The sequence below is a fragment of the Gasterosteus aculeatus genome, chromosome 7 (genome assembly GCF_964276395.1).
Source record: "Gasterosteus aculeatus chromosome 7, fGasAcu3.hap1.1, whole genome shotgun sequence".
Taxonomy (NCBI): Eukaryota; Metazoa; Chordata; class Actinopteri; order Perciformes; family Gasterosteidae; genus Gasterosteus; species Gasterosteus aculeatus.
In genome coordinates, this window is record NC_135694.1 from 16,640,540 (window position 1) to 16,668,025 (window position 27,486).

The window sequence follows — 27,486 nt, forward strand, 5'->3', positions numbered from 1 at the left end:
GACACTGGAATCTTACTGTACCATCTTTTGACGTTCCATTTCTTTCACATTGGTCTTTTCAGGAAAGTGTGTGTCAGCAGTTGGATTCAATCTTAAAAACACTTCATTGAGTTCATTGCAAGCTCAAGTTTAGTAGAGTTAAATAAACCAAAATGACTATTGGTTTATTTAAAAGCATTAACGAAACATTCATTATTTTGATCTATTTTTGCATTTCATATAGAGCAGGTCTAGATAGTTCTTTACAGAGGCCCAGCGCCCCCCCACAACAAGTCACATCCACTGTGCAAAACCATTTGGTTGAAAGTAAATCAACTTGCACTCAAAAAGACCTTGCCGTTTTCAATAAAGATGCAAAGGACTTCATCGCGCTTCAGTGAAACTCCTTTACAATGTCTTTATTTATTTCTCTGTTGGTGTGTGTTTTGTGTGTGTGTGTGCATTTCTTCTGGGTTGCATGCTTAAGTGTGTGTGCTTGTACAGTTTCACATGTGTGAGGCAACTTAACAATGAAGTGGTTTAAATCACATTGGAACACGAACAAAAGAAACAAAAGAGAAATGGAATCAATTCACAAGCTCAACATCTACAAAGATACACAGCTCAGAGAGCTTCATGTCATCAGCTGAAGAGAAGTGATGGAGAACCTGAAGACCTTCATTTGATTTTAAAAGCATCAGTTATGCGGGGAAAGTACTGGCTACTGTATAGAACAATTTGAGCCAGCCAGAGGGAAATCTTTCCAGCAGAGCTGAAAAATTCATTGGTTAAGACTCCACTAAGACTGTGGCTTGAGATTCCCCTTGATTTATAAATAATTAGTCATTGATAATTCATGAGAAGACCTATTTTACCTTGTTGCTAACATGGGTATGTTACATTGATTGTGGCATGAGAAAAAATATTCCACTTTAAACTCCACTGCAACGTTGCTGTCTCATTGAAGTAAAAAAACCAAACACTTAAACTATAGGAAAGATTTAAACACACACACACACATAGACAGAATTAGATAATGCATCGTTTGTCCACATCACATGTCATTATAAGTTTGTAATCACACAAAGACTATCACAAAGTTACTATTTAGCCCCAAACACCTAACCCTCCACCTTTAGGAACCCCACCCTCACCCTTTCCTTTCAGTTCATGGCGGTGCAATTTGATTGACATGCAAGAGCGAAACCACATCGAGTGACGTTGCAGCGGACGAAGCTCCGCTCTATGACTTCACATCCTGCTTCTTTTTCTGGAATCTCCTGAACTGCGACTGAATGGCCACGGCGGCCTTCTCCGTCTCCGGGTTGTCCATATCGATGTCGAAGTCCTGGGGGAGGTTGTTCTTGTTCTTCTCATCTTTAGAGGAGAGAGTGGGGTGAGGATATTGAGAACAGTGATTGTTGTTTGTCAGTATCCTTATGTGTCCAACCCTGTATTGGCTATTTCTGAGGAGGTGGGGAGGATTGTACAGGTTGCCGCTCAATCACAGGGCCCACACAATTTTTTGCGATCAAATTCACATCGGCAATTTTGACTTTCCAATCAAGCTCAAACTCAAACCCCCAGATTGCCTATCGGGTGTCCAATATTTACCAGTATTATACAATACAATATTATACCCGTGATTAAGATTTATATGCTAACATGCTACATTAAGAAGGAGAACATGATACTTCCTCTTTCCTTTTCATTTCATTTTCCTGCGTTGGCAAGTTAGCAAGGTTAAATTAGTATTTAGCACAAAGCAGTACGGAAATTGCTCTCTCTCAAAGTTTTTGTCGTCAATCCAGTTCCATATGTGTATGTTTTTTGCTTTCACAAAAGACGGATGACGACTAACTGCTCGGTTTGCCAAATGCACATAAAAGATTTATATTATTAAAAGAGAGGGTTAACTTGTAAGCATGCAGAGAAAATAGGTTTCATGGGCAGTTGTTTTCTGTGGTTTAGGAGTTAGGGTAACCTTAGTCAAATCAGATATGATTATGTTGGATATTAACTAAAAGGACACAGAAGACCAAACAAAGAAGGCTACTTGCTCTCTTTAGTCTGAACACTTTTATGCCAGGCTCATCATAATAAACCATTGTAAATAGCAAGAGATATGTTGTCAAACTAGATATCCATACAGTACAACAGCATCCCTTGTGAACAGTCTAAAATTAGATCAAATAAATGCAATATCACCAAAAAAGTACATGACAAACAGCAAAAGAAAAACATCCTGAGAGCCCATATAATAATAATAAGTGTACAGTGAAGATTAAAGACTGAAGTGCAGACACAAGTGAAACGATTGCGGTTTATGCAATGTGACCCAGTGAGTTATTCTTTGAGCAACTCGCTTGTCGTGCAGGGCAGTGCTCCGTGCGTGACTGTGATGACCCTACGGAAACGCTGTAGCGTAAATAGAGTTTTTCAAAATGGCTGACTTACGTTTGGATGGAACCTTTTGTTGACTTTTAGGACCTTGGATGACATGTGTGAACAAATTAATATTTTATGATTGCAGAAGCTGCACAAAGTCTCCCTGTTTCACACACACAACACGCGTTGCTTCTTTAAGATGAGTCCTGCTCTGCAGCTCGGATGAGCTTTACTCCCCAGAGGGCATATCACAGTTTTAGTAATCTGTCGTGCTGATAGACGATTGAGTCGTATTGCCACTATGAACGATGGAGGCATTTCCATAAGAACTTTATGAAAGGTCATGGTATAATTTGGTTCCTGTGGGAGTTTGATTGATGAGGTCAGTGAGTGACTAAACTGAACCATGAAAACTGAACCACGGGATAAACTAAAATACTGATAATGGAAAAGGAACTGATTTATTCCCTTAAATGAAAAAGTCATTGATTTTCATAGAGACACGATGCCCTTTCAGTCAATCCCAACTGGTCGTACCAGCTTTCCGGTTGACATTAAGTAAAAAAGCATCTTTGCATCTGAAAACTTATGAAACCGATATAAAGAAAATATTCATGATTGTATTCTGTGAATACAATAATAATGTATGTATGTGTTTAACATCTCCACTGACAAGGGATTATAAACCCTTCCTTTCTATTCCCCACTCTTTTATAATTTAAAATGCTTTGAATAAATATATAGATAGAAATGATGGTAGATACAAATAAGAAGCTCTCATTTATTGGCTTGAATTATTGTAGATTTCAGTAACCTTCCCAAATAAAAAAATCGAAATAAAGGGGGGCAAGTGTGGCAACGAATGCAATTCGCACCTCTATCAAATTCAATTACGCTGTCTAAAATCACCCATGAACACTGTTGAGATGTTCCCCTGTGGACTGAGCCGGAGCTGCAATGCACTTCATCATCCAAGAAGCTGGGACAGGAATCCATTCCCACACAGTGTCCTGAACGTGTTATCAGCAGCCCCAGAGAGAGGAGAGAGGCCGCGCATGGTCTGCATGTACATGATGCTGCTTTATGGGCCAAATGGGCAGCCATTAACCTGCTACATCCATTGTGTCAGGAGAGGGTTCACTTTAAGGAATGAAGGAGACTACCTTCGATAATTCCTAGGTATATTTTATCAAACGCTGCCCTGAAACCTAATTTGGTGGATGTGATGTCTGCAGAAAGCACTTAAAAGATATCAGATCCTCTTGCACGGTTGAAAATAGGAGACTAAGTAACGGTACACAACCCGTTATTTAATGACTGAAATGTATCAGGGTAATTCTGCAAGCCTTTGAGGAAATGTCTGGCTGATTCACACGTCTCACCTAATCAATCAAGTTCATTCTTAACAGGCCTATGCTTTTTCAAACCGGAACTTTGCCAGGATGACAGTTGTGCTCTTAACAACATTCATGGGTTTCAAAGGTATCCCAAGTCAAGTATCCAGAGCCCAGTTTGGTTGGAATTATATTGTGCTGCCAACAATACCATCGCCCAGTTGGCAAAGTAGGGCTCGTTGAATTGCGACTATGGTTGAGTAGACCTTTCTATCACCATTACACCTTTGTTATTTTGTTTCTTACTTAGAAAAGAACAAGACAGTTATTCAAATCAAGTTCCAAATTGAGAACTATTGTTCACAAAATAAGCCGAATAATCGAATATCATACTTTTCTATGTGATAAAAGGGTAAAACAAGCCAAAGCTTTGTTCTCTTACTATTTGTAATCAATAAAGACAAGAAAACATTACGAGCGTGATGATTATAAAATACCTGGTCCAGCAGATGGTTTGCTGTTTCCAGTCATTGCTCCGGATGCTTGTCTCTGCAAAACAAAAGAAAAACACCATTTGTCAATAGCAGGATATGAATTTCTTTTTCAAACGATTTCTATATATTTCCACAAAATGCAGTAAATTAAACATCTATATGCCAAGACATGTCTTATCTTCCCCACTGAGAGAACATCACAGGAAGACATCCTCGCTCTGTGTCCCTGTGATCACGTTGCAGTCGTCTGCCTCTTTATGAGGGGGGAGATACGTTTGTCTATAATCCATGTTTCTGCTGTAAGGGCACGTTCACCCTGTCTCCTCTAAAAGCCCCTGAACGCTCTCCTCCAGGCAGGCCGCTGCTCTGCAGCATCACGAGAAGCACTCAGGTTCCAAATGCAGAGACACAACAGTGTGTACACTGAAACAAATTGCTGTAGATTTACGGTGCATTTCTAACGGTATCTTACAGTATGTCATAATAACTGTAACATACAGTTAAATTTCCATCCTGTGCTTGTAAATTTACGGCCAATGTCATGAATAAACAGTTAAAGCTGTCAATTTACAATAATAGCAGACTACCGTAATTCAACTGCATGTTACATATATTTTATGAAGTGGTGGAAATACACATACAAGTGCAGTGAAGTAAGTCATCATAATTAGATAGTATCTCACGAGATACGATGATGACTTTGATTTACAGGACATTACCATACATGCAGCTGTCACTGTTATCCAAAACGCCCATGGTTTGACATAATTGTATGTGGAGTAATTGGGGGTTAGGTGTCTTGCTCAGGAACACTTTGACTTGGCACAGGGAGCAGCTGGGATTTGAACCACCAACCTTGCACTGCACAGCACACCCTCCCTATCCCATGAGCCGCATTTGCCTTCGTTTCAGTGGCCGGAATGTAAAGATTATAAATATTTGTTTATTCAAAGTGTTCATTGCCTAAAAGTCATTTGAGTGTTAATTGTGACCGACTGCTCCTGAACGTGACATCAAACGCGTAATCTCAGTTCATCCAGAACACCTGTCAGTGCAGTTCAACATCGGAGGAGTTTCTCATTGCCTCGTCTCTCCAAGTAATGTTGGTAAGTGTTATTTGCCTAGCATGATTAACATTCTCCTTCCTTACATCTTGTTGTCTTCCTCATCTTTGTCATTTTAATATTTTACCAATGACAGTGTTATTAAATATTTTATTTTTTTTTGTTTTACAGAGGCACTGGATTAAGGACGCCAGCCGTTTGCCACGGTCAATTGAACGTGTTCCATACGTAATGTTGCAGTTAGTTTACCTTGTTCCTAATGATTTTATGATTCATTTTTTTATTATTGTATACATGCGGCATATTTTATGTTTTGTTCTTGGTTACAAATATCTAAATTTTTTGTCTTAAAGGCATCTAATAAACTCCAACCACTATGACCGAAATTAGTTTGGTTGTCTTTCTTTAATTTGTGGGGAATTAAATGCAAAAGTATACGGTTATAAGTAAACGGTAACATTCTGGTATTTATAACACAAAAACAGTAATCGTAGGGTAAGAAACTGTAATCCAATATATGACAACATACGGTATATTACGGTAGGGCACTGTAAATAAAACCGTAAGGTAGCGTTGACTGCCAGTAAATTGCAGTTAATTCACAGTAAAATTGGTTCAAGTTTACGGCAACATGCCAGTAAAATACTGTTAATTTACAGTGACATTTTTTAGAGTGTATGAGAATTTGCTTCAGGTTCAAAATTTAGTTCTTTACATTCTGCAATTACTGAACATCTGTTCTTTCGGGTAACATTTTAATATAAATACAAGAGCAGATAAGATTTCCTTTTTGAGAACATTATATTTCACTATCCAGCAGAGACCATCTAGCTGTGCTCTACTTGAATTATTAATACACTGAACTTCAATTACCAAAGCAGTTTCTATGCTTGCAACTCAAGTGGAAACAGAGCTGGTATGAGAACCCTGACATCATTCTCCTATGTTTTCTCTTGTGTGCCGTCACAAGAGCCGCTGCTGGAGGAGAATAGTTGTGCCCCTTGGCCATCTGTTTTCCTGTTTACGCACGGAACTCAAAGAGAATGAACACCGCCAGGATTCCCAGCGCCACGCTGACTCTCATCCGCCTGATTGTGCTCCAGTATTCAGCGGGGCAGGAGCGGTGCCACGCACCATACATCACACCTCCACCCACCAGGCGTCCGACAGCGGAGCGACAGCCGCATTTGAGGGGTTGAAAGTTGCACCGCAATATCAAGAAATAAAGACAAATGCTATATAAGCTGAGATCAATTGCCAGCTGTAACTTCTTGCTGATTGATGGAACTTGATGCTTGATACTGTCCGTGTTCCACAGCATTCTCAGACTAGGAGCACATAGCACACAACGATTTTAAAGGGTGCTCAATTAGGTTCAAAGTTAGACCTTTTTTTCCATTTTAGGACAGATTTCAACTATAAGTTATTTGCAAAACTTCATGAGGGGGCTAAAACATCTCCCTGATCACACCACAATGACGTGCGTGCTATTTCAGTCTGCCGTTGTTGATGAAGTAATCCTAAGAAGGATATATTTAGTCTTTCTACACTATCACCCCAAACCTCAAAAGCTATCACATGAAAGCATCAATAGTATTTATATTCTGGAACAAACACTGAGGAATGGAATCATTTTGTTCTCTTCTTTTCAGCACCAAACTACTTATATCATCGTCATCATTATTACCACCTCGACCCCACCCTCTCTCTCTCTGTCTCTCTTAGTCTCTCCTTCTTCCTCTTTCTGCCTGGATACAGTCGGAGGTTACATAACGGCTGCAGTCCTAATGTGCACTGGGATAACGCTCCGCACATCAGCACGTTTTCCACCTCACCATTTCCCTTTTTCTGCTCAATCGCGCCTCTCAGGTGGAGGTTCTATCTCACTCATCGCAGCACATGCCCCCTTCTCGTGCCCACAGAAGGGGGCATTTAGGAAAAAAATCTATTTGAGAATTTTTGGGAGCATGGAGTGGATTTCAAGTGAGGTGTTTGTCATCTCGTCCCGTGCGCGACCATTGGCGATGCCTGATTGCCATTACTTATTCACTTCTAGCAGCTGAGGAGGCATCGTTTTTGTTGGCCAGCAGCATTGAAAGATTCTCTGGTAATGATGAAAAGGAGCGCGTACAGCCATGCTTTTGCTTCACAATCAATTTCAGCACCTTCATCAAGATTAAGTGAAAACACTGGTGTGAGTGAGGCTTTAATACAAGTTGTTATACTGTGAGGCATCAGGACTGAGACTCAGACGTATAAAACAGAAAAATACTTTAGGGCATAGGGTATTTACTGGCAACAAAGACAGACTACTTTACAAAAACAACTCAAAAGCAGCACAAGCACAAGCCGACTCGACACGCTGTGATGGTTCACTTGTGTCTTTGAGTTGTCACATATACGTATATAAAACATTTAACCAGATGTTAGTTGGTATATGCAAAGATATTTTAGAAGGTTTTCAAAATGCTGTCATTTGACAAAAACAAACAAAAAATAAGGTATAAAACCATCTGGCGTTCAGCTCACTGGACACGCCCAGGCTACAGTTTACATGCATAAAAAAACATAGCGATCTAACTATAATGCTTATTAAACACTAGACCAGACTGCTGTACCAACACACAAACATCTACAGAAATTCTTTCGGGCCTTCCAAACAGCACGGCTCCTCATTAGGGAGCTGGACGAGGGATCTGTTCAGTGGCAGTAATGTGGCGAGCTAAATGGAGCCTTGCCAGCTGGTGTGCGGGGCTTGTGCTCAGCTCGATGCCGCGTCGTCCCCGAGGACCAGCCGCCATGTTTGCTCGCTTCCGGTCGCATATGCCTGAGACAGAGGCAGCTTGACAAATGGATGGCAATGACGATAATTACATCGCTATTGATGATGTCCTTTGCACAGAGTGTGTGCCACATATGGCTCTGTCTGCCGTGGTTGACTAACAATGTGCAAAGCTTGATAAACACTTATGATTTTGTTCCTACTTGAGCTGACTTACAGTATGTGTGCAGTGATGTTTTGAATTGAAAAAACTGAATCGCTGCAGAGTGCATCTGTACAGATGAACTACGTAGAGCTGACAGATGAGTTGAACTTGCTGTTGCTTCGGTCACAAAGGTTTAGGAACAAAGGTTTGCCGTGACCATGGAGGAAATCGGCGAAATAAATAAATTACCTTCCCAGTGTGTGGGAAGCTATTTTTGGTTCTCATGGCAGCTCAGGCTCTCCAGGGAGACTCCATGCTGCACTCAGGATCTATTAACAATTTAACGTGGAGACAACAAATCTGGGTCACAGGCGGCTCATCCCAGCTGTAACTCCTGAGCAGCTTCCCCACCAGCAGGCTGGAAGACGTGGAGAAGTGTCACTGCTGAGGGATGATTGACTGAACATGTGGCTGTTTTGGTGACATCAGAAATGCGTGCTTGTCTACTTGTAATGGGTAAGGAGTCTATCGAAATATGCTTGCGTGTTCTGACTCTTTGAATGCAGCAAAAATGAAACTCCTCCAATTGGCAGCTTCAAAATGCTCATTGAACAGCAAGCTGTTAAAAAGCCCAAATTGTCATTTGAAATAAACATGTTTACAACTTGGTACAATAATTTTTGTTCCCTACAGCTAGTATTTCTCTTTATGACAAGTGTATTTTGGATTTTAAAATAATAAAATCTTTGTTACAGATATGTTTTTTAGCATCTGATAAGCTTTTAAACACATAACGCTGCTCTATAAGAATAGAGCAGATGGATTAAAAGACATGAAAGTGAGTGCCAACACAACATTAGAGATATATACAGAAAATGTAAAGCAGTGCATCGCAATGTTTGACCTCTTTAAATGCACAGTTGTTGCAGGGGATGTATCGTCAATACTATTAAATAATAGTTTCAATTTACCAAATTCTAACAATCTTACTGTGTGTAGTTTAGGAAACTGACAGCTGTCAAAACTGTGCACCAGCACTCAGGCAAAACAGCTTAAGATCTAAGACTTCTTCTCCTGTGTGAATCCAGGAGCCTCATCCCCTGAACTCATTAACTGGCAACAAAAAAGCAGATTATCCGTTCATGTGCAAAGTTAATCTCAACAATACAGAAATAATGAAAGTCAGCTCAGATTAATCGCCAGCCCTTCAGGAAATTATTTCGAGGGACAGTTGTTGTAATATTGTTAAATGTCTATCCACCTTTAGAACAAGAATAATGAAAGTGCAGATTGATTTTTCAGAGGGATAATAACACTCTCTTTATTGTGCATTAAAACTGTTGTTTTAGACATAAATTTGGAACATGAAAGCTGGCCTAACTTCTTTATTTGTTTTCATCTGACACTGACACATTCACTTATTAAGGTGAGTCAGTTACACCCCAGACGTTATTTAAATTGGAAGTATTAATCTTAAAGACAGCTTTTCAGAGAAAGAAATAAATAAGTTAGCATTTGCATCCTTCCCCCTAGTCAGAAGATGGCTAATCAATTGTAGGATGCTTATATACCATAAAGTTTATTATTACCCCATAAATGGTGACGTTTAAATGTTGCGACAGGTTGCAAAACATTTGTTTGTATTGCACTTCTCACTTGATTTATATATTTTTTCACTTAACAGGGGCACTGTTTCCAAGAGGACTTGTAACAGAATGCTTTGAGGGTCACAAAATGTATGTGTGAAGGGAAACATCCAAGAGACATTTGCATGGTACATGCCAAGTGTCAAGTGTAGGACCCATTCGTGATGTTTGTGTACAACATGGTATTGGGAGCCAATCTCAGGCACAGGTGCAATTGACACCGGTAAGGGGCATGGGTGAGGGGGAGATACCGAGATACGTACGTTTTTTACCGCTAGACAAGACACACAGAGGGAGATCCGGAAGCAAATGCATATGCAGTGTATGGTAAAGTGTAAAAAAATGAATAAACAGGGACCCAAAGAGACGAAAGACCTGGAATCTCTGTGTTAGCGAGTAAGGAGCAGGATCTGCCGAGAGGCTTTCCAGAATCAGTTACTACAGCAAGTATTAGTGAGATTTGTTGTTGTCATGCAGTTTGGCATTTTAAATCTCAACAGATCTGCTGCACCGCAGAGAAACTTATTTTAATCCCCTGAATATAAATACAACAGCATCATTACAGAATAAGCGAGGTACAGTCTGCCTTCCAGCTGGAGTTATTCAAGTGAAACTAATGGCATAGCAGCATGGTTTTCCCATAGACCATTAGCATGCATTAGGCAGCGTATGGCCCACGCAGCGGCATACATCAAACTGCACAGACGATTCCTTCTCACTATCACTCAGAATTGGAAACACTCTTGGAGGGTGTAATTAAAAGGGCAAATGAGGAAAATGTTTACTGCTCTGCTGCACAAAGTAACTATAATCGATTTGCAGATGTTGGGAGGGATCCTGCCCTGCTCTTATTCCATCCAGGTCCAAAACAAGACTTCACAGATCGACAAATGATAAGTGACTGGAAGGGGAGGCAAACCGAATGAGGGACAAAAAATCCATGTATGGAAAGCAAAAAAAACAACAACAAATGAAGGAGGACGAGGTTTTTAGGTACGCTGCATCATGTGATGCTTCTGTTGGATCACTGCTTTAAATAGCTGGCTCCCTTCAGAGTGACTTTATTGTTTGTGTCAGTTTACAGTCAGCCACAATATGAGGAGACAAGCCTGTCCACTGGTACATTTAACTTAATACATCTCTACAAATCTATTGTTTAATCCTCATTTAACACATGCTGAAGTGCAATAAAAAAGTGAATAATCTACAGGAGACACATGGATAATATAGTACAAACGCTGTGTATTCCTTTAACTGTATTTTTGCATATTAAATCAGGTGAGGCATTCAAATGTAGGATTGGGCATTCTGGGATATTAACACATTTATGAGACTTAATTCAAATTCCTCTGATAGAGAACATGTGACATTTGAATAGCCTGCTATTTATACACCAAAGCTGGAGACGTTACTATGGCTGATTTTGGCAATTGAGGTGCAATCTGCTGTGGTTTTCCTCTTGTGTTGACCGTTCACAACCCCCTCCTCACTCACCGATTTGTGTTGTTTCTCTCCACGAGCCTGACGCTCCTAGGATGGATTACGGATTATTTCGATGTATGATCTCTGTTCATTGTTTGAAGATGGATTAGGGTCAAGTCTACAGGCCTCACCAAGAGAATTAAAAGACTTGAATAGTGTTTACATATCGGGTCAGGAAGTGAGAAAACAAACTTTGAAATATAACGTTTCGCGGACGACCTTTTCTCTATAATCTGATCATTGTTTGGGGCCCAATCGCAAACACTTTGTCAAGCAGCAAAAAAAAGTTTTATGGAAATCTATCCATGACTTCTTTTCCCCATCTTAGCATGCTTTCTTTTTCTACAATGATCAGCAACTTCAACACTGTTTCATTCATTTGATTTTGAAAAAAAGGCTCTTGTCCTCTTTGATTGGCTTTGCCGAGTAGTAACCATAGCTACCACTCTCACTGTAACTACAGTGCGTGGTGGTCCCCTGTGGCAGTATTAGCAGGCATCCTCAATAATCACTTTTTAAGGAGATTTATACAGATGACTTCCAACCAACTCTTCTAAAAATATATTATGCCATTGTGCTTCCGCTGAATGTCGACGTTTCTGAACCAGGTGAACAAGACAGATTTAGGAGGTGTAGCTAACCTGCAATGGGGTACGAGATCATTACCGTTTGCTGAACATCTAAAAAGTGGAGCTGACATATCTTGGCAACGACTTGGCATCTGGCCGGAGCCTCTCCGCACGGTGCCATCTAATTAAAGTTCTATTGAACAACCTGAGGCTCAAGCAAAGGGGGGAGTAGGTCTCCAGCGGCTCATGTGAGCTAAACAGTACAACAGCGTGAAAACACTCACAGATGGGTTGATAAGATAAAACTACGGTAAAAAGAGAACAATATCTAAATGAAATGTAACAATGATTACATGACTATGAACAGCTGAAAATGAATCAGCCGCTGCATTACCAGTACCAATACCAGAGACGGCTGCATTATCCAAGACAAAAGTATATTTTTATTTTCCAAATATATTGATATACATGTTTTAATTTTTTTATTTATCTGGTTGTGGAGCAGGTTGGATTAAGTAGATTGCTGCAATAGTTAAAGTGAAATAAGCGGCTATTGATAATAGGGGGTGGGGGAAAAAAATGGATTCTTCGATTTCTCTCGATTCTATCTAGAGCGATTCGGTCTTGATTCAGAAAAGTTAATAATTGGAATTAAAAAAAAAAAAAGTCTGTCTCGCGAGAGCAAAAGTCGGAGCGTGAACTTCTTCGCTCGCAAAGTTAATCTCTGTTCGCGCTCGAAGGTGTTTTCTACGCGCTCGCTGTTTTTCTTTCTGACAGTAAGGGGCGGAGCCAGTCACCATGGTTCTACACCTGATTGGTTACAAACCGCGTCTTTGGATTGGCTGGAGTAATGCATTCACACAACTATAGAAGCCCATTTCCGCACTAAAGAAAGGGGATAGAAAGTCGAAATTATGAGATAAAACGTTGTCAAAAAACAAACGCCCCCCTTTGGTAATCGTAGTGGACCGTAGATGACAACCAGCTACAACCATCATTTACCATCATTACCGGCACATTAAGAGCAATGCGTCCAGCTCGCAGACCGGTCCGTCAGTCTGAATCTGAATATCTTGCCAACTTTACCGAACTATGGAGGAGCCTGCGCATATCTCACCTCCTTATTTTGATTTTCCAAAAAGTCGATCCGTATTGAAAGTTGGCAAGATATTCACAAATTTGGACTTTTTTTTTTTTTACAAATACGGGCCGGTCTGAGACTAAGAGCAGCTTTTTCTTCATTTAAAAGAAAAATGAATCTGTTTAATATTTGTCTTACATAGGCTGCTTCCATATTGTGTTGAAATGCAAGCTGCATTGGTTCTTGCATTGTTGATAGAAAATCATATTTCTCTTATAAAAAATTTAAAAAAAGTAATTCATCTGTTGATTTTCTTTAATTATCAAATAAAGTAGGAAAATATTAGCAACCTCTGAGTAGCAAACTCAGATTTGAGAAAATTTAGAAAATCGAGATGCATCGATAATCGTTTTATCAGTTTAGAATCGATAATCGGTTTAGAATCGATAATCGGTTTAGAATCGATAATCGGTTTAGAATCGAATCGTTGACCTCTGAATCGGAATCGAATCGTGAGGTGCCAAGAGATTCCCACCCCTAATTGATAATGTGCTTTCCTGAAATGATATTATCAAAGAAACAAGTCACTACACCGGTTCCACAGGAGAGACAGGTGGGGAGAGGCAATTGTCATGAAAATTGCTTCAATCTGAAAATCTTTATGATTCTATAGAATATTACATCCCCTCTACTTTGTGTGAGCCGAGCTGAGGCAGAGCAGTGGAGCGCGGACACGCAGCCCGCCATTGTTTCCTATTTTAATTATTCATCCAGAGCATCGTACTCTTGTCTCTGGCCTTGGCTCTTTATAGGCGCATCACTGACATGAGATGCAACCGAGTTTTAGTGTTTCTCTATGTGTAATGTCTTATTTATAAGACCTGCACAGCGTAAACCAGAGCTTAGAGGGAAGTCAACGTCATGAGTGTGTCCCGTGTGCGTGTGTGTGTGCGTGTGTATCGCAGGTGTCCAAAAAACATTGCAAGTCCGAGTTAAAAGGATTCAATCGCAGCTGGTGTTCATAACAGTGTACACTACACATGCACACACAAGCAGCATGTTTTTATTTCACATTACTGTCTCAGCAGTTGAAGCTCCAACGGAGGACGGCGTGCTGCAGCTGAGACACCGAGGCACCATCCAGTATTCAGCCAGATCCACATTTAAATAAGTCTTTACCACATTTTGTGCTTTTGGTGAGGCCTGCTCCTTGAGGTGAACACATCCATGGCGGGGTCCTATATTGGAGATATGCAGTATACTGACAACGTGTTATTCCCTTTGTGTTAGCAGCATCCTGGAATAGTTTGGTGACTCTCGGAGGTGCTTGTTGCCCATGAACCATCTTTACCAGAAGACTGCCGCTAGGAGCCTTTTTTAATCTCCACTGGTCCACATACAAGTTGCAAGGGCTCGGCCACCAATGAAATGATGCATGAACTATCCGTGTAGGTCAATACTGCCTATGCTTCATCACGCATGTGCTCATGCTGGACTGGGCTTTAGTTTAAAATGTCACTGTTGAATATATTAACTAACAAGGATGTATATAGTCTCGTGGAAAGTCAGGCACCCCGACATTGTCTTTTGACGTTTCAGAGTTACTAATCAGACCAGCTGCCCTGCTTAAAATGAATAGACATTTTTTTTTAAAGACGGTGTGCTTAATTTATAGTTGAGCTGATCTGTCCATCGCAATGGGGATTAGGAGAGTGATTCATTTGCTGTCACCTTGATTTCTCGTTCCAATAGCAGTAGTAATTATTATCCTAAATAGAAACATGCATTAGATGTAGACATTTTACACAGGCATGCACACACATCAAACAACGACGAAATGAAAAGTTCGAGTTGTTGGCTCGGAAGGTTGTGGAGACAAATGAATCCACCGCCCATCACTGGGATTCAAATTGCATCCACTTCTGTTGGTCAGTTTTCATCAAATTATTTTGGTCTGTTTGGACACCAGAGTTACGATGTAATAAAGAAGAAGCACCTACCTCACTCATGGCGGCGCGCTGTGTGCGTGTGTGCGTGCGTCTCTGTGTGGCTCCCCGGCGACCTGCGATGCGCACCGTCCAGTTGACTGAAAGAAGAAGTCCTCTCCGAACCGCTCCGACGCGCCGCCGGCTTTTATAGCGCGGGCAGCGCGCCTCTCCTCGCCGCGTCTCCGTCAAGACCAATGGGCGCCTGGGTCTCCATCTCTCTCTCTCTCTCTCTCTCTCTCTCTCTCTCTCTCTCTCTCTCTCTCTCTCTCTCTCTCTCTCTCTCTCTCTCTCTCTCTCTCCACGTTGGACCAGCCCTTCGTCTCTTCAATAATCTGCCACTTAATTTGGCTGGTTTTCAGTTCCGTGTTGGCAAAGGGGGCAGGTCGGGGGAGAGGGGGTAGAGGGGGGGTGTGAACGTTGAGTAGTAGGGAATACATTCATCACATACATTCACATTCATCGATCAAATTGACCACTGGGTGTGACAGTGTGTTGAGCCCATTAAATAAATGAATCGTTTGCAGCGTGTGGCCACATGTTTTTTTTTCATAAAATCTATAAAGCACAAAATGAGTCCAGGGGTGTATTGCTTTTCCTGGACATCTGCCTGCACACACCCACAGACTGACTACATACATCTTCATGAATGAAATCATCCCCACTTGGACCGCACTGGATGTCATATACCTTTACTGTATACCTCTACAGTGTATTTAGGATTCATGGAACAAATCCATTTCTTTTGGGTTTTTCTTTGTGTAATGCCTCACTGGAGAACATTTTAGTTGCCTTTTAACGGAATCTGTTGCACTAACAACCGGTTCATACCGACATGACGGCTTGAGACGCCACGTTAGATTGTACTGGGATAAAGGTAAATAAATGCAAATGTATACCCAGTCTTTGCAGAAAATGGGGCCGATACCTGATACCAGCCTCTAATACCTCATTGTGGTTTCCAGCGAAATTACAGTATAATTAGTAAGTAAATAGCTGCCTTTCAGCACAAAATAGTTGTAGCCACCAAACGTTGTGTATTACGTCATTTCAGTAGTCCAGAGAAAAATTAGTTCCTGTACGTGCATGTAAACAGCATTGGGTCCTGCACCATCTCATTCATGTACGTCACTCATCACGTCCACCTTAATTGCCCAGTTGCAAAAGCTTGCATTGCCCAAAACCGATCGTTTGTGGGATTTCCGTTGTTTTTCAGTGATCGCCACCGAGCTAAAAGCTAAAAGGTCAACTAACGGCCCGCAAAGTCTAACCTGTTACTTGTTGGGAAGGTGAATGGCAGCTCCTGTCACTGGATGTGTGTTGACATGTAGTGTAAATGTGCTTTGAATGGTTGTTACCATCATCACATTCATTTTGAGGCAAGACCTCAGTACCTCTGAAGGCTGCATTGTGTTACAGCTCACAGGCAGGTGACTTTGAGTCATCACCACAGTTGCACAAATAGGCCCAATTTGTTTTCTAGAAAGAGTTCCAGAGAGATTCCGATGCAGCCAAAGTACACGTGTCGGCTTCTGCAGGGTTTAAATCCGCCAACTCTTTCTAAACTCTAAAACTCCTGCCTCCATGTACTGAGGACTATTGACAATCCGACAAAGTGAGCATTCAGCTGGGCTGCAGCTTTGTAAGCCAAGTTGCACGCTTATCCATTACTAGATGCTTGGCAAGAGCCCCCCCCCCCCTTCCACCCCTCTCTCTATCTTTTCCTCTCTGTCCTTCACCGACCTCCACTGGCTCTTAAAATGTTGCTGAGGCATTTTTAGATAATAACTGCTGCTTAAGACCTGCTATTTTAGGTATCGCTTCTTTTTTTCAAAGGGTAACTTGACAGTTTTGATTAGTGTGTCCTACTGTGAGGAGTAAGGTCTAAATCAGTCCCATCCACATTGCTAATTTCATAGATCAGCATAACAGCACAGTGTGATACAGATATGTCCAGCAGAAAAACAATTGTGTTAGACGTATTACACCTGTATGTATCAGATTGTTCTTGTTTTTGATCTGTGCTGACCTCACTCTCTCTATATTAATTTTATATTATGTCCACCCTCTGTTTCTATGCAAAGTGTGTGGTGATGTGTGACTTTTGTCAAAATGTTGTCAATTCAGGCTTCCAATTTCTGTTACTCAGATAAATCCTTGAGCAGACTCAGAAAGTAGAAACATCTCCATAGCAACCATAATCAACCAAGCTTGATATGAATTGCCTTTTTTCCTGGAATACTACAAAATAAAATCCTGTCTATACCATTTATGAACAAAATTGTATTAAAAAAATTCAAACATGACCAGGGACCACAGGAGTCTCGTCCAAATAAATGGTTAACCGCTAAGATGCTTTTAACTGATGGATAATCATTACTATCGGACAATATTTCACAATTTAACCGTGTCTGGTAACCATGCAGTACTTTTACATTGCATTATGTTCTGACTAGACAGGCTGTGGCTTATGCCAGCTGTAGGCAATACAACACAATAAAAGTGCTTGGGACAGGGCCCTGAAAGTCAGCAAATATTAAATAATATTAACATAAAAAAGCCCTCCAATAGCTGCTACCGCTTTACCTGAAATAAATACCTTCATGTATTGTTAGTCGCTCAGTAGAGATAATACAATTTAAAAATATCTTTCATGTTCCTGCCCCATTTCAAATCGAAAAACAAACACAGCAGGTAATCTGACTTAAAGGGCTCTTAGTGCAGGCCGTATTAGAAGAGGCTCACTCCCTCTCAAGATGTTGAAACAACATATTAGGTTGACACAGCAGCACTCTAATGTGCATCACTCCTGTCACTTGTTGTCCAGACACAGAAACGTAAAACAGTGGGCATGTCTGCAGAGCCGCACACTGAAGGATTTTAGGTCCCTCCATCCTTTTTCTGCCACTTATCCAATCCTGGTTGCTGTGCGGCAGTGAAAATGGTCGATAAAAAATGTACTTTATTGTTCAGTTTGCTGTTGCTAGATGAAGGAGGCAGTTGCTTTCAGCCTGATTGTCCATTCTCGGTATTTGTTAGAGAGACCAAGACAGAGCTGAAAGAGAGTGAAACTTTGTATTGCGTGAACCAGGTGGCCAGAAAATGAATTCAATTGTATTCCAAGCACCATTGTTGGACCACCTGGAAGAGATATGTCCATGTCCTTCAGAGAGCCTTGGACAAATGGACAGCTGGAGATGACACCATTCCAAAACAATAACCCTTCCAGGAACCCAGGGAATTCGCTCACTCAAGCTGTTAAAACATGTGTAGTGGCTAAATCAAACTTGTGACCAAGAGGCAGAACCTCAAAAAATCCATTCAGACTTGCTTAAGCTATTTGAAAGAAAAGATAACATTGAATCCAATTACTAACCAACTAATGGAATGAAACACCTTATTAGCTGCCTGATGATGTGGAACTCTGCCATTGAACAGTGAACATCATGTTATCACCTAATTGTGTCACAGTAGAGGTAAGAGATGCCATTGCCAGTTTACTGAACATCTTCTGATTTAATTCACTGTTTTTATTTGTTCAAGTTAAAAAAAACCATTAGAACTCTACTGACTCTTATCAGAGCAAAAGTGGATCAGAACATGTTTGTTATTTTATAACTTGAGAGTTTAATTATGGTTGTAAAACAAGATACTAGTTAATTCACCACCTGGTCACTGGTCATTTACCGTCAGGCTGAGAGATAGATTTTAGGGGAGGAAGTACCAGAAATATATATGTTTTGTCTTTTATTCTGGGGATTATCAATTTATGACCATATATAATATCTCACGGCTGTGTTCACAAATCCAGGCTGCCAGTGCATTGCTTTAGTGCATGTGAGTCGTTCTGTTGGCCCTGAATTCCAAATTGATCGTCTTTAATGAATTCAATTAACCAAAAAGAGAAACAGAAATTTTAGGACGATCCAGCAATTCATTCATGGAAAATGTTCTTCATTGGGACTATTCAAACACAGTATGTTAAAGGGTTTATTGGTTACGACATTATTCCATCTAAATAGGACACCGAGCAGAGAAACATTACATTTAGGAAGGACTTACAATGTAAGACACTTACAGATGTGGTGGAACAAAGTGATTTAATGGTTTATAATGGTCCCTTTCGAATATGTGTCTTGAACACATCATTACATAAACTATAATAGCAATTCAACATAAATATGGCCTCTGGCGGTTAGTCAACCATACACGTACAACCAGAACCAGTAGTGCTGATAAAGCCTTAACCGTCGATGGTCCTGCGATGATGCTGCTATTGAGGAGGAATATACAGCATGTCCTACAATTTGTAAAGTTGGCATTCTGCTCATGAAGCTTTACACAGCCATAAAATAAATGTCCCTGATGTTTCTTTTACCGACAGCCTTTCTCTGGGCAGATTCAGTCTTTCTTCAATGTTTGGAGAGCAAAACCAGTGAAGCCTCAAGGGGCTGTTCCAAAACTCCTAAACGTTTCCGTCCTGTGCCTGTCCTCACACGATGGTGACGTGTCTGTGTTTCCTGACGCCTGATTCACCCACAGTGACGTGGGCGCCGCTGTAGCCATTTCTCGCCTGGTTCACATCATCAGCCACCTACATTCAAAAGAAGCAGACATTTGACATTAACAACGGATCTAACTTGTCTCCCAAAGATATAAAGACAGTATGGACTCATATTTCACCGGCCTTTCCCTCCTTGCCTTTGCAAATCAAAGTTTATTGCTGCAATTGAAAGATAATCACCTTGATATTACCAGGCTGTGGAGTCTAATAGCTAAATAAATCGGATTTGTTAAAGTGGTACCTCATTAATGACTGAAATGTTTCGAATGATCAAGCAATGAATTATTCATATGTACTGTGCCGTGTCTAATGAATATCACTTTACAACCTGTTGCACCCTCAGGCGGTTTTTGGTCTCTGCTCTGAAAATGGCATACCCGTGATAAAAAGTGCAATATTTCTGTAACTACTTTGTCTATCTGAACCATCCTTTTCTGTGGGGATAAAGGTGTGAGTGTTCTGGTATGTAAAATAAGTTAATTTGTTACTGGTGAAGAAATACATCAATATAACACAAAAAGAACATTTTAATTTTGAGATTTGCCTGAAATAAAGTCACTCACAATCCCATTAAATCATGGAGACTGGGGCTAAAACCCCATCTGAGTGAAAGCCCAGTGTGTGCAATACCATTTGAAGGTCTTACATTGATAGAGTGAGGATAACTACTCTAGGACGGGCTTTTGTGAAGGCCTCACGACCCAAAACCAGGAGGAGTAACCCTGTGAGACATCATCATTGTCCCTGTATGGAAAAGCCCACCAACTTCCATTGAGATCACTTGGTTCCTGTCTGAGTCGTAAAGATATTCAGAAGACCGTTGCCAGTTTCCACTACAAAATGTCAAAAAATGTAAGAGAACAGTTCTCACAGCTTAACTCTTTGATTCTTCCCCACCAACCGTAATGTGTATAAGAGGTGCCCTGAATACCACGCGTACCACTGAACAGCCCTACCTCAGACACTTTGGAGCTGTTTTCCTGGGAAAAGCCGCTGTCAGTGAGTCTGCTGGGAGGAACGCCTGTGAACGGAGAAGAGAACCGGCGGTATTGTAACTTTACTTTCTCACAAGTAGATACCGGCTTGGTAAAGCATGGCAGCATATGGCGATGGAGTGCCAATTTATCAAAATTTTAATTTGAATCTTGAAGCGTGTTTGTGTATTGGTGTATTACTAGTTGTACCCTCTGGCAGGTATCCTGCGTTCTCATGACCCTGTCTTTGTTCAGCTGCATCGCCCATCCGGCTCTGCGTCCTCGCTCTTCTACTACAAACAAACAGGTTGTAACACAGAAACATGTAGAAGCACAGGCTGTGAAGTAGATGGAACAAGGGTCAAATGAAGAGGTATTCACATTGATCCGTTTTGTTGGCTTCTTACCTCATTTCATCCTGGTAATTGGGCTCTGGGGAGGATCATTAAATGAGTTAATGTGAATGTGTGTGTATAACTATTTGCAGAGTACCACATTGCTTTTAGGTTGTTATAGTGATTTTGGACACCCCTTATGGTGAGTTAGATACATTTAATGAAGGCCTTACGTTTTTCTTTCCTGCGCTTGTAGCAGAAGATAATCCCGAGGATGAGCAAAACCAGCAGAGCAAAACCTCCGATGGACACGACCACAGCTATCAGCACGGTCCAGTCGCGGGGTTTGGGAACTGTTGCAGAGAGGACCACCAGCGTTCAGGGGGAGATTCAAGGACTGAAACTATACACTGGGTTGTTGCTATGTCATTTCAGCATGTGTTAAATGTTATTTGTTCTCTTCCCAACTCGGTTAAAACCTGCTTTCATGAGATTATTCTTCAGTTGCAGTGGGGAGTAGTAGTCCCATTCACGGGAATCTGACTTTTCTCTGGTTTGACTCAGCTTCCACCCCTTTAGGTCTTGGTTCTTGTCTCGGGTCTCGGTAGACTCTATAAGTGGTTTTGACTAACATCTTGACCTGTCTTTAGCCCTGCTAGCTGAATAGCTGTGGGATTGGAATGATTAGAAATAATTAGCTAATTATTTCATGATACTCTTTCATGCTATTTAACCCCCTAAACGTCACAATAGGACAATGACATCGTGAGCATGTTAGCATTCAGCTCAAAGCCCAGCTCCGATTAACTGCTACACCTTAACAGCAGACATGGTCTCATTTAACATTTTCACATTCTATTGGACACATAATTAAGTAGCAAAACCAAATGTCTAACTTAGAAGTGGTAGAAAGGCTCAGAGGAGGCTTTGTGCCCAGGGTATTAAACGTTGTGGAAGATCTTCTTACCAACCACCAAGAAGACGGAGCTCAATTGGGGGCTTGTTAGTGACGACACAGTCGCCAGACACTCCACCGTGGTGTTTCTGACTGCCTGGAACGTCAGGACGCTGGTGGAGTTGAAGGTATCCCCATCGGCCATGCCGGTGGTGTTGTACAGTCTGCTGTTCACAGCTTGGCCATTTTGTGTCCACGTGACAGTTGACATTGGGAACCAAGCAGATGTGACACACTGGAACTCCACCTGCTGGCCCTGCTGCACCACCGTCACGTTTTGTCCCCTGACGCTGACCGTACCGCTTTCTGAGAAACAAAGGCAGGGACAGGGATGGAGGATCGTTTAGGAGCGGTGGTCATTGAGGGATGAGAACATGTAGTGTCTGGGATAGTTAGGGATAGTTATTGTCTTAAAAATAAGATTAATAAATAATCCTACATATATACTTGAAAAGGCAGTTTAAAGTCTGAAGATAATATATTAGTTTCTTATTGCCATGAAAGTTGTGTACGGCAGCATAGCTCATTGATACCTCGTTAGTTACTCCCCAATGAGTTAAAACATAGTTAGCTAACCATGTTTTAACTCACTCAGTCTAGTGGAAAATCTTTCCATGGTCTGCTATTAAACATTGTTTGCTATTAAGATTTAAGTTTCTCATCAAAGTTGAATTCCAAACTCTGCAATTATATTGTCCCCTCAAATGGTGTCAAAATGAAGATCAGTGATCAGCTCAGTGATAACAGTGCAAACAACAGGAAATGTGCTGACATGGGATTCTGTCAGTGAAGCATCATTAACTATAACCGCCATATAAAAAGTAGTGCACAAGGACACGTGCACACATATGAATAATTAACGCATGTATAAACTGTGACTAAGGCAAACACACAGGGAGATTGAATTCATTATCTGCTCATGTAGACATTACTCCTCTATATCTTTACATATTGAATTAGCTTTGCGTGCAGCTTTTACTGCACGCGAGGAGACTCTGTCATTAAGCTACCAATCATCTGCATGAGATGGAGCTCTGTCGCTTTAATTATCAATATCCATTCATCCAGACCAGATGTTTCACAGTAGGATTAGTTGAAGGCAATCAAACCACATTGAGGTCGGAAGTCAAGGAACGGCCACAGAGTAGCATGTGTACCAAGTACCAAACCTTGCCCAGTCCCTGAACAGCGTCTGCATGGGGATAATCCTACCTTGTATGTAAAGCTGGGCCGTCTTGGAGCCAGGATCCCCGAGCATTCTGCAGATGACCGGGCTGGCGTCCATGCTGCGGGTGACGTTACGGATGGTGAACTCCACACAGCTGCGATCATTAGAGCAGAAGCCGGCAGAGAACTGCTCTGAGGACGAGGCTATGTCACCGGTGATGAGGATATTGAGCACCATCAACCCTCCGACATTCCAGGTCATCACCCGCCAGGGTCCTGTTACAGTGGCGTTGAATCGCGCATCAGAGCCTTGAAGCACTGTTAAATTTAACGGCTCCAGTTGGAACTCCCCCAAAACCGCTGAATATGAAAGAGACAACATGTCAGGACGGAGTTACGTGAGTTTGGAAGGTCGTTCTACTTGTTGCATCGCAGTGGAATCTTTAGTTGCATCTTGCTTCCAAGCCCTATTTTTGTATGGAGGGACTACAGACAGAATGTGGGTTTAAATTATTTCAACCATAGGTTTCTGAAGAACAAAAATTAATCTAAAAAAGATAGGGGCATTTTTCATCCCCCTTAACCTCATAACTAAATTTAATGCAACTACTACTCTGTTTTCTGAGATGTTTTGCCTGAAGACGTCTTCAAGCAAATACTTTTTATTTTAACTAATTATTGAATTCAAATGTGTACTATAGGAAATCTTTCTTTAAGATATTTTAAATGTGTTATAACAAATATAATACAACATTTTATATGCACAGTACCAGTCAAACGTTCGGACACACCTTCTCATTCAATCAACACTTGACTGGTACTATATGTAAATACTCTAAGTGCCCGAGACGAGTTTGAGTTGGCTCAAGGTATGTGAACATTACAAAGGTCATGGACTTTTTTTGCTGGTTCTTGAAAGAACTGAAACTCAAACATAACATCACTGATCCTTCACGTGTTGAGCATCAGAGTTTCCTTGTGTGTGTTATTGGTGTTGTTGGATCCTTTAAGACGAAGCAGAAGGAATGCTGCTCTGGTCCACACCAAGTACTTTTGAATGAGGACTGTTTAAACAAGCCACAGTTTACTTTATATCAACTTTCCTCTTTCTTCAAGTGACCACTGAGGCTGACATTTAATATTAAGAGCACCCAGAAAACACGAGAGCGACCTGCTGTGGTGTTTCTCGGGTTAGTCCCTGTTGATGAAGAGCTTTGATTGTTAAATGATTCGTATGTATTGAATTGTCTTAAACACTATGTGGGAAATAAGACATAGGTATTTGGACAACAACGTGTTTCTCTACATTTTTATCAGGTTTGCCCAGACTTTATACAACTATTAAAAACAAAGAATGCTGACCTCCAGCTGCACACAGTAACAGACAGATGTGGAGGAGGTTGGCCCGACATTTCCGGGGAACAGCCATTCTTGGTGTGCTGAAAAGACAGAAGAGACACAGCTGTGAAAATGTTCAGTCCTTCCTTGTTGTCTAACAATATTTAGAAAAAGAATTTGAATAATAACACTAATGTGCAAATTTTTTGGGTTTAAATGATCTCAAATGAGTGCTGGAAGACAATATGATGCTAACGCTAACCATCTGTGAAAGTGACTGTAGAAGATCGTACAATGAATTTCACAGTTTTAAGACGTCAAAAGAAATGTAAAAACTCTATACAGGAAAGTTAAACCTGAAATAAATGGCACAAGAACAAAAAGCGAGTCTGGACGTGTCAGACGACGGGGCATCGAGAAAAGTGTCGCTGACTTCCTCAATTAGCAGCTTAGCATGACGTTAGCCTTTTGTAGATAACATTTAAAATGACCTCAAATGTTTTGATATTATTTTTAATTATGTCTGATTGAAATCTACAAGCTTGTTTTATTATTTGATGTCACACAGGGAACTGGTCAGATGTTTCTATGTCATTTCATCTACACAAATGAATAGATTACAAAAAAATCAGAAATGCTGATATTATCCATTTTCTTTTTCTCTGCCATCAGATTGAATGTCATACTTTCTTTCGGCACGTTTTCCTAGCTTTTCCATACATACCAGTGTTGACTCTCACTAATGGTCCTTGGGATAAAATCCGGGCCTTTGTGACCAAATATTCTTCAGAATTAACAGCATCTTCACTTTAAAGAAACTTACTGCCTGAGAGCTCCCGCCGCTGTGAGTGGAATAGATCACAGCTTCATTTCCGAAAACAGAAGGGGGTGGAGCAGGACTCCACCTAGAGCTGTAAAACACTCTCACAGGGGTCAAGGTCCAGGTCTGGCTGTTGAAACTCGTACCCTTATCACCTTCGGTCTACCTGTCAGTCAGTAATGAACCGTGTGGCGGGCGGTGTGAGGCTGACGTTCTCACCTGCAGGCAGAAAAGAAAAGTTTGGTGGCTCTTATCACAAGATAAATTTCATGAAGCATTTGTTGTGAGCCGGACGGCTTATTTCTGTGTTTATCAGCTATATAAAAATATAATATTTATAGCACATTTTATGTAGATCTTTTCCCTCCATGTCACAAAAATGTTCATATCTTCCATGTGTTCTTCCATAATTTAAATTATTACATCATTCTGTTTTATGTAATTCTAAATTATTAATTCTAAGGAGGGAAAACAGTCCACTCCAGTTGGGGCTGTAGTTGAAAGTACTAAAACAGAGGAGAATAAACTGAATGAAGAAAAACGTATGTAAAAGTACTGCAATGGTGAAAATAATTGGAAAACTTTTTTTTGACGGAATATATTTTCTTGGTGGCCCTAAAAACTTTAGAACAGATTTTATTGAGGAACTGTCATTTGCAGCCTTGCCTCAGAATGATGACATAATCACTTCACAATGCCACAAAAATAGTTTTGGACGATTCAGTTCACTTTTAAAGGAGCATAATCCTTCAACAGACCGTAGCAAATCCCCACCACAGCTAAGCTAAACCTCCATTCACCGGGTGCTTTGAAGAGCGTGTTTAAATGGGACACAAGGACATTTACTGCTCACACTTTAGTCTAATTTTGTTTGCAGGATATATATTTGTTATGGAGGATTTTGTTAATGGTACTGTTTATTTGAAACTACATTTTGGGGGCAAATTGGAGTCATGTTTGTGTTCTGACACATATCACTTAAGTAGATAAGCTCCCATCAAATGAGCTCCCTTGAATCAAATCAGGCTTATTTATAGCGTCCGAGCAAACACAGAGATTACCTTTTAAAGACATAATCACAATAATAAGGGGGAAAGACCGTCAGCGTCTTTTAGTGACCTGACCTTTGACCTTCCAGTTGAGGCAAAAAGGAAGAAAGAGGGTAACCTTTCTTTTTCCCAAACTTTCTTTCTGGAGAAACCAACCCCTCATTGTTCCTGAGTATTTTTACTGCCATTCCTGTGTCGCTTTATCTCATGTTGAATAGGTGAACCAGGCATTTACAAGAGAAATGCATTAGATGTATCACATGATTATATACATAATATTGTATACATGTTAAGGGCTAGACACACTTTATTTAAAAAGTATTTGGGTGGAGTTATGCTTGCCTTTCATTGTAGATTCAAAGTTATAAATAAGATACAGTTCTACGTGCAATTTAAACATTCAGGTGCCCCCATGTGGCACTAAGATATAGTGCAGATAAAAATGTTGAACAAAAGAAGAATGTGATGTGACTTATTATGTATGTATGCCCATCAAATGCAATATTTTACTAATCAACAGAGAAGTTTTATTATAGCTTTAACACCTGAATGGGAGAAAACACAGCAAAATATTTTTGGCTCTGACGTCATTACTTTAAACAAACACACTATATGTACATGTGTCCAGGTTTGATGAATGAGGGTGGAGGTATGTGTGTGAACTATAGTTCCCGTGGACCAGTGACACATTTTGATTAGTGTCAGTGGGCTGGCCGCATCAAGCTCATCACCATCAAGGTCACCTGGACAACACAAGCTGCCTTCATGGGCATAAGAAGCTGATACTGACTCACTTTTACCACTAGGGATCACTGTAGGATTGTTTCAATTCAAACACATGGGGTTTTATTCTTGCAGGAATTTATACAGGCAGTCGTTCTATATGCATTTTCTACATAAAACAGTCAGGAAAATAAACCATATTATAAAGAATTCATGTACCAAACGAAATCAGATGGACAGACAGAGATTTGAATGAATTACAATTGCCAAATACATTTTTACAAAATATTTCAACATGAGACATTTTTGAGATTTTTTTCTTTATTCAGCTGCCAAGAACACAATGTATGCAGTTGTGGAATTAGTATTAAAATAATTTACTTGAGTAAAATAAGTAACAACTGAATAGAAATACTGTACAGGTCCTGAATTAATAACATTTCAATAAAATAGTTAAAGTGCAGAAGTAATAGCCACTAAATGTACTTAGTATCAAGACTAAAGGGGAGTTTCATGCAAAAAGGCCCTTCAGGGTTTTTTGTAGTGTCAAGATAAATGTAAAAGGAATCCATGGTACGATCTGTCCCAATGGAAAGAACTTCAAGATTGTTG

General features: G+C 40.6%; 2 protein-coding genes across 4 annotated transcripts; both read right to left on the reverse strand.

The window, feature by feature from the left end:
• Positions 1-372: 372 nt before the first annotated feature.
• Positions 373-15,298, reverse strand: pcp4a (Purkinje cell protein 4a). 2 transcript variants are annotated; one of them, XM_040182806.2, is made up of 4 exons: positions 14,965-15,298; positions 4,199-4,250; positions 2,437-2,469; positions 373-1,356 (listed from the first exon to the last, which is right to left on the reverse strand). In XM_040182806.2, exons 1-4 carry the CDS (start codon positions 14,971-14,973, stop codon positions 1,223-1,225), a joined length of 228 nt encoding a protein of 75 aa, XP_040038740.1. In that variant the 5' UTR covers positions 14,974-15,298; the 3' UTR covers positions 373-1,222. The 2 variants fall into 2 exon arrangements, with proteins under 2 accessions (XP_040038740.1, XP_040038741.1); XM_040182807.2 differs by lacking the exon at positions 2,437-2,469.
• Positions 15,299-18,925: 3,627 nt separating this feature from the next.
• igsf5a (immunoglobulin superfamily, member 5a) lies at positions 18,926-25,151 on the reverse strand. 2 transcript variants are annotated; one of them, XM_040183237.2, is made up of 9 exons: positions 25,007-25,151; positions 24,307-24,383; positions 22,990-23,304; positions 21,790-22,083; positions 21,056-21,175; positions 20,895-20,919; positions 20,698-20,777; positions 20,470-20,534; positions 18,926-19,543 (listed from the first exon to the last, which is right to left on the reverse strand). In XM_040183237.2, exons 2-9 carry the CDS (start codon positions 24,371-24,373, stop codon positions 19,442-19,444), a joined length of 1,068 nt encoding a protein of 355 aa, XP_040039171.2. In that variant the 5' UTR covers positions 24,374-24,383; positions 25,007-25,151; the 3' UTR covers positions 18,926-19,441. The 2 variants fall into 2 exon arrangements, with proteins under 2 accessions (XP_040039171.2, XP_040039169.2); XM_040183235.2 differs by having other exon boundaries at positions 20,698-20,780.
• Between the last annotated feature and the right edge of the window lie 2,335 nt (positions 25,152-27,486).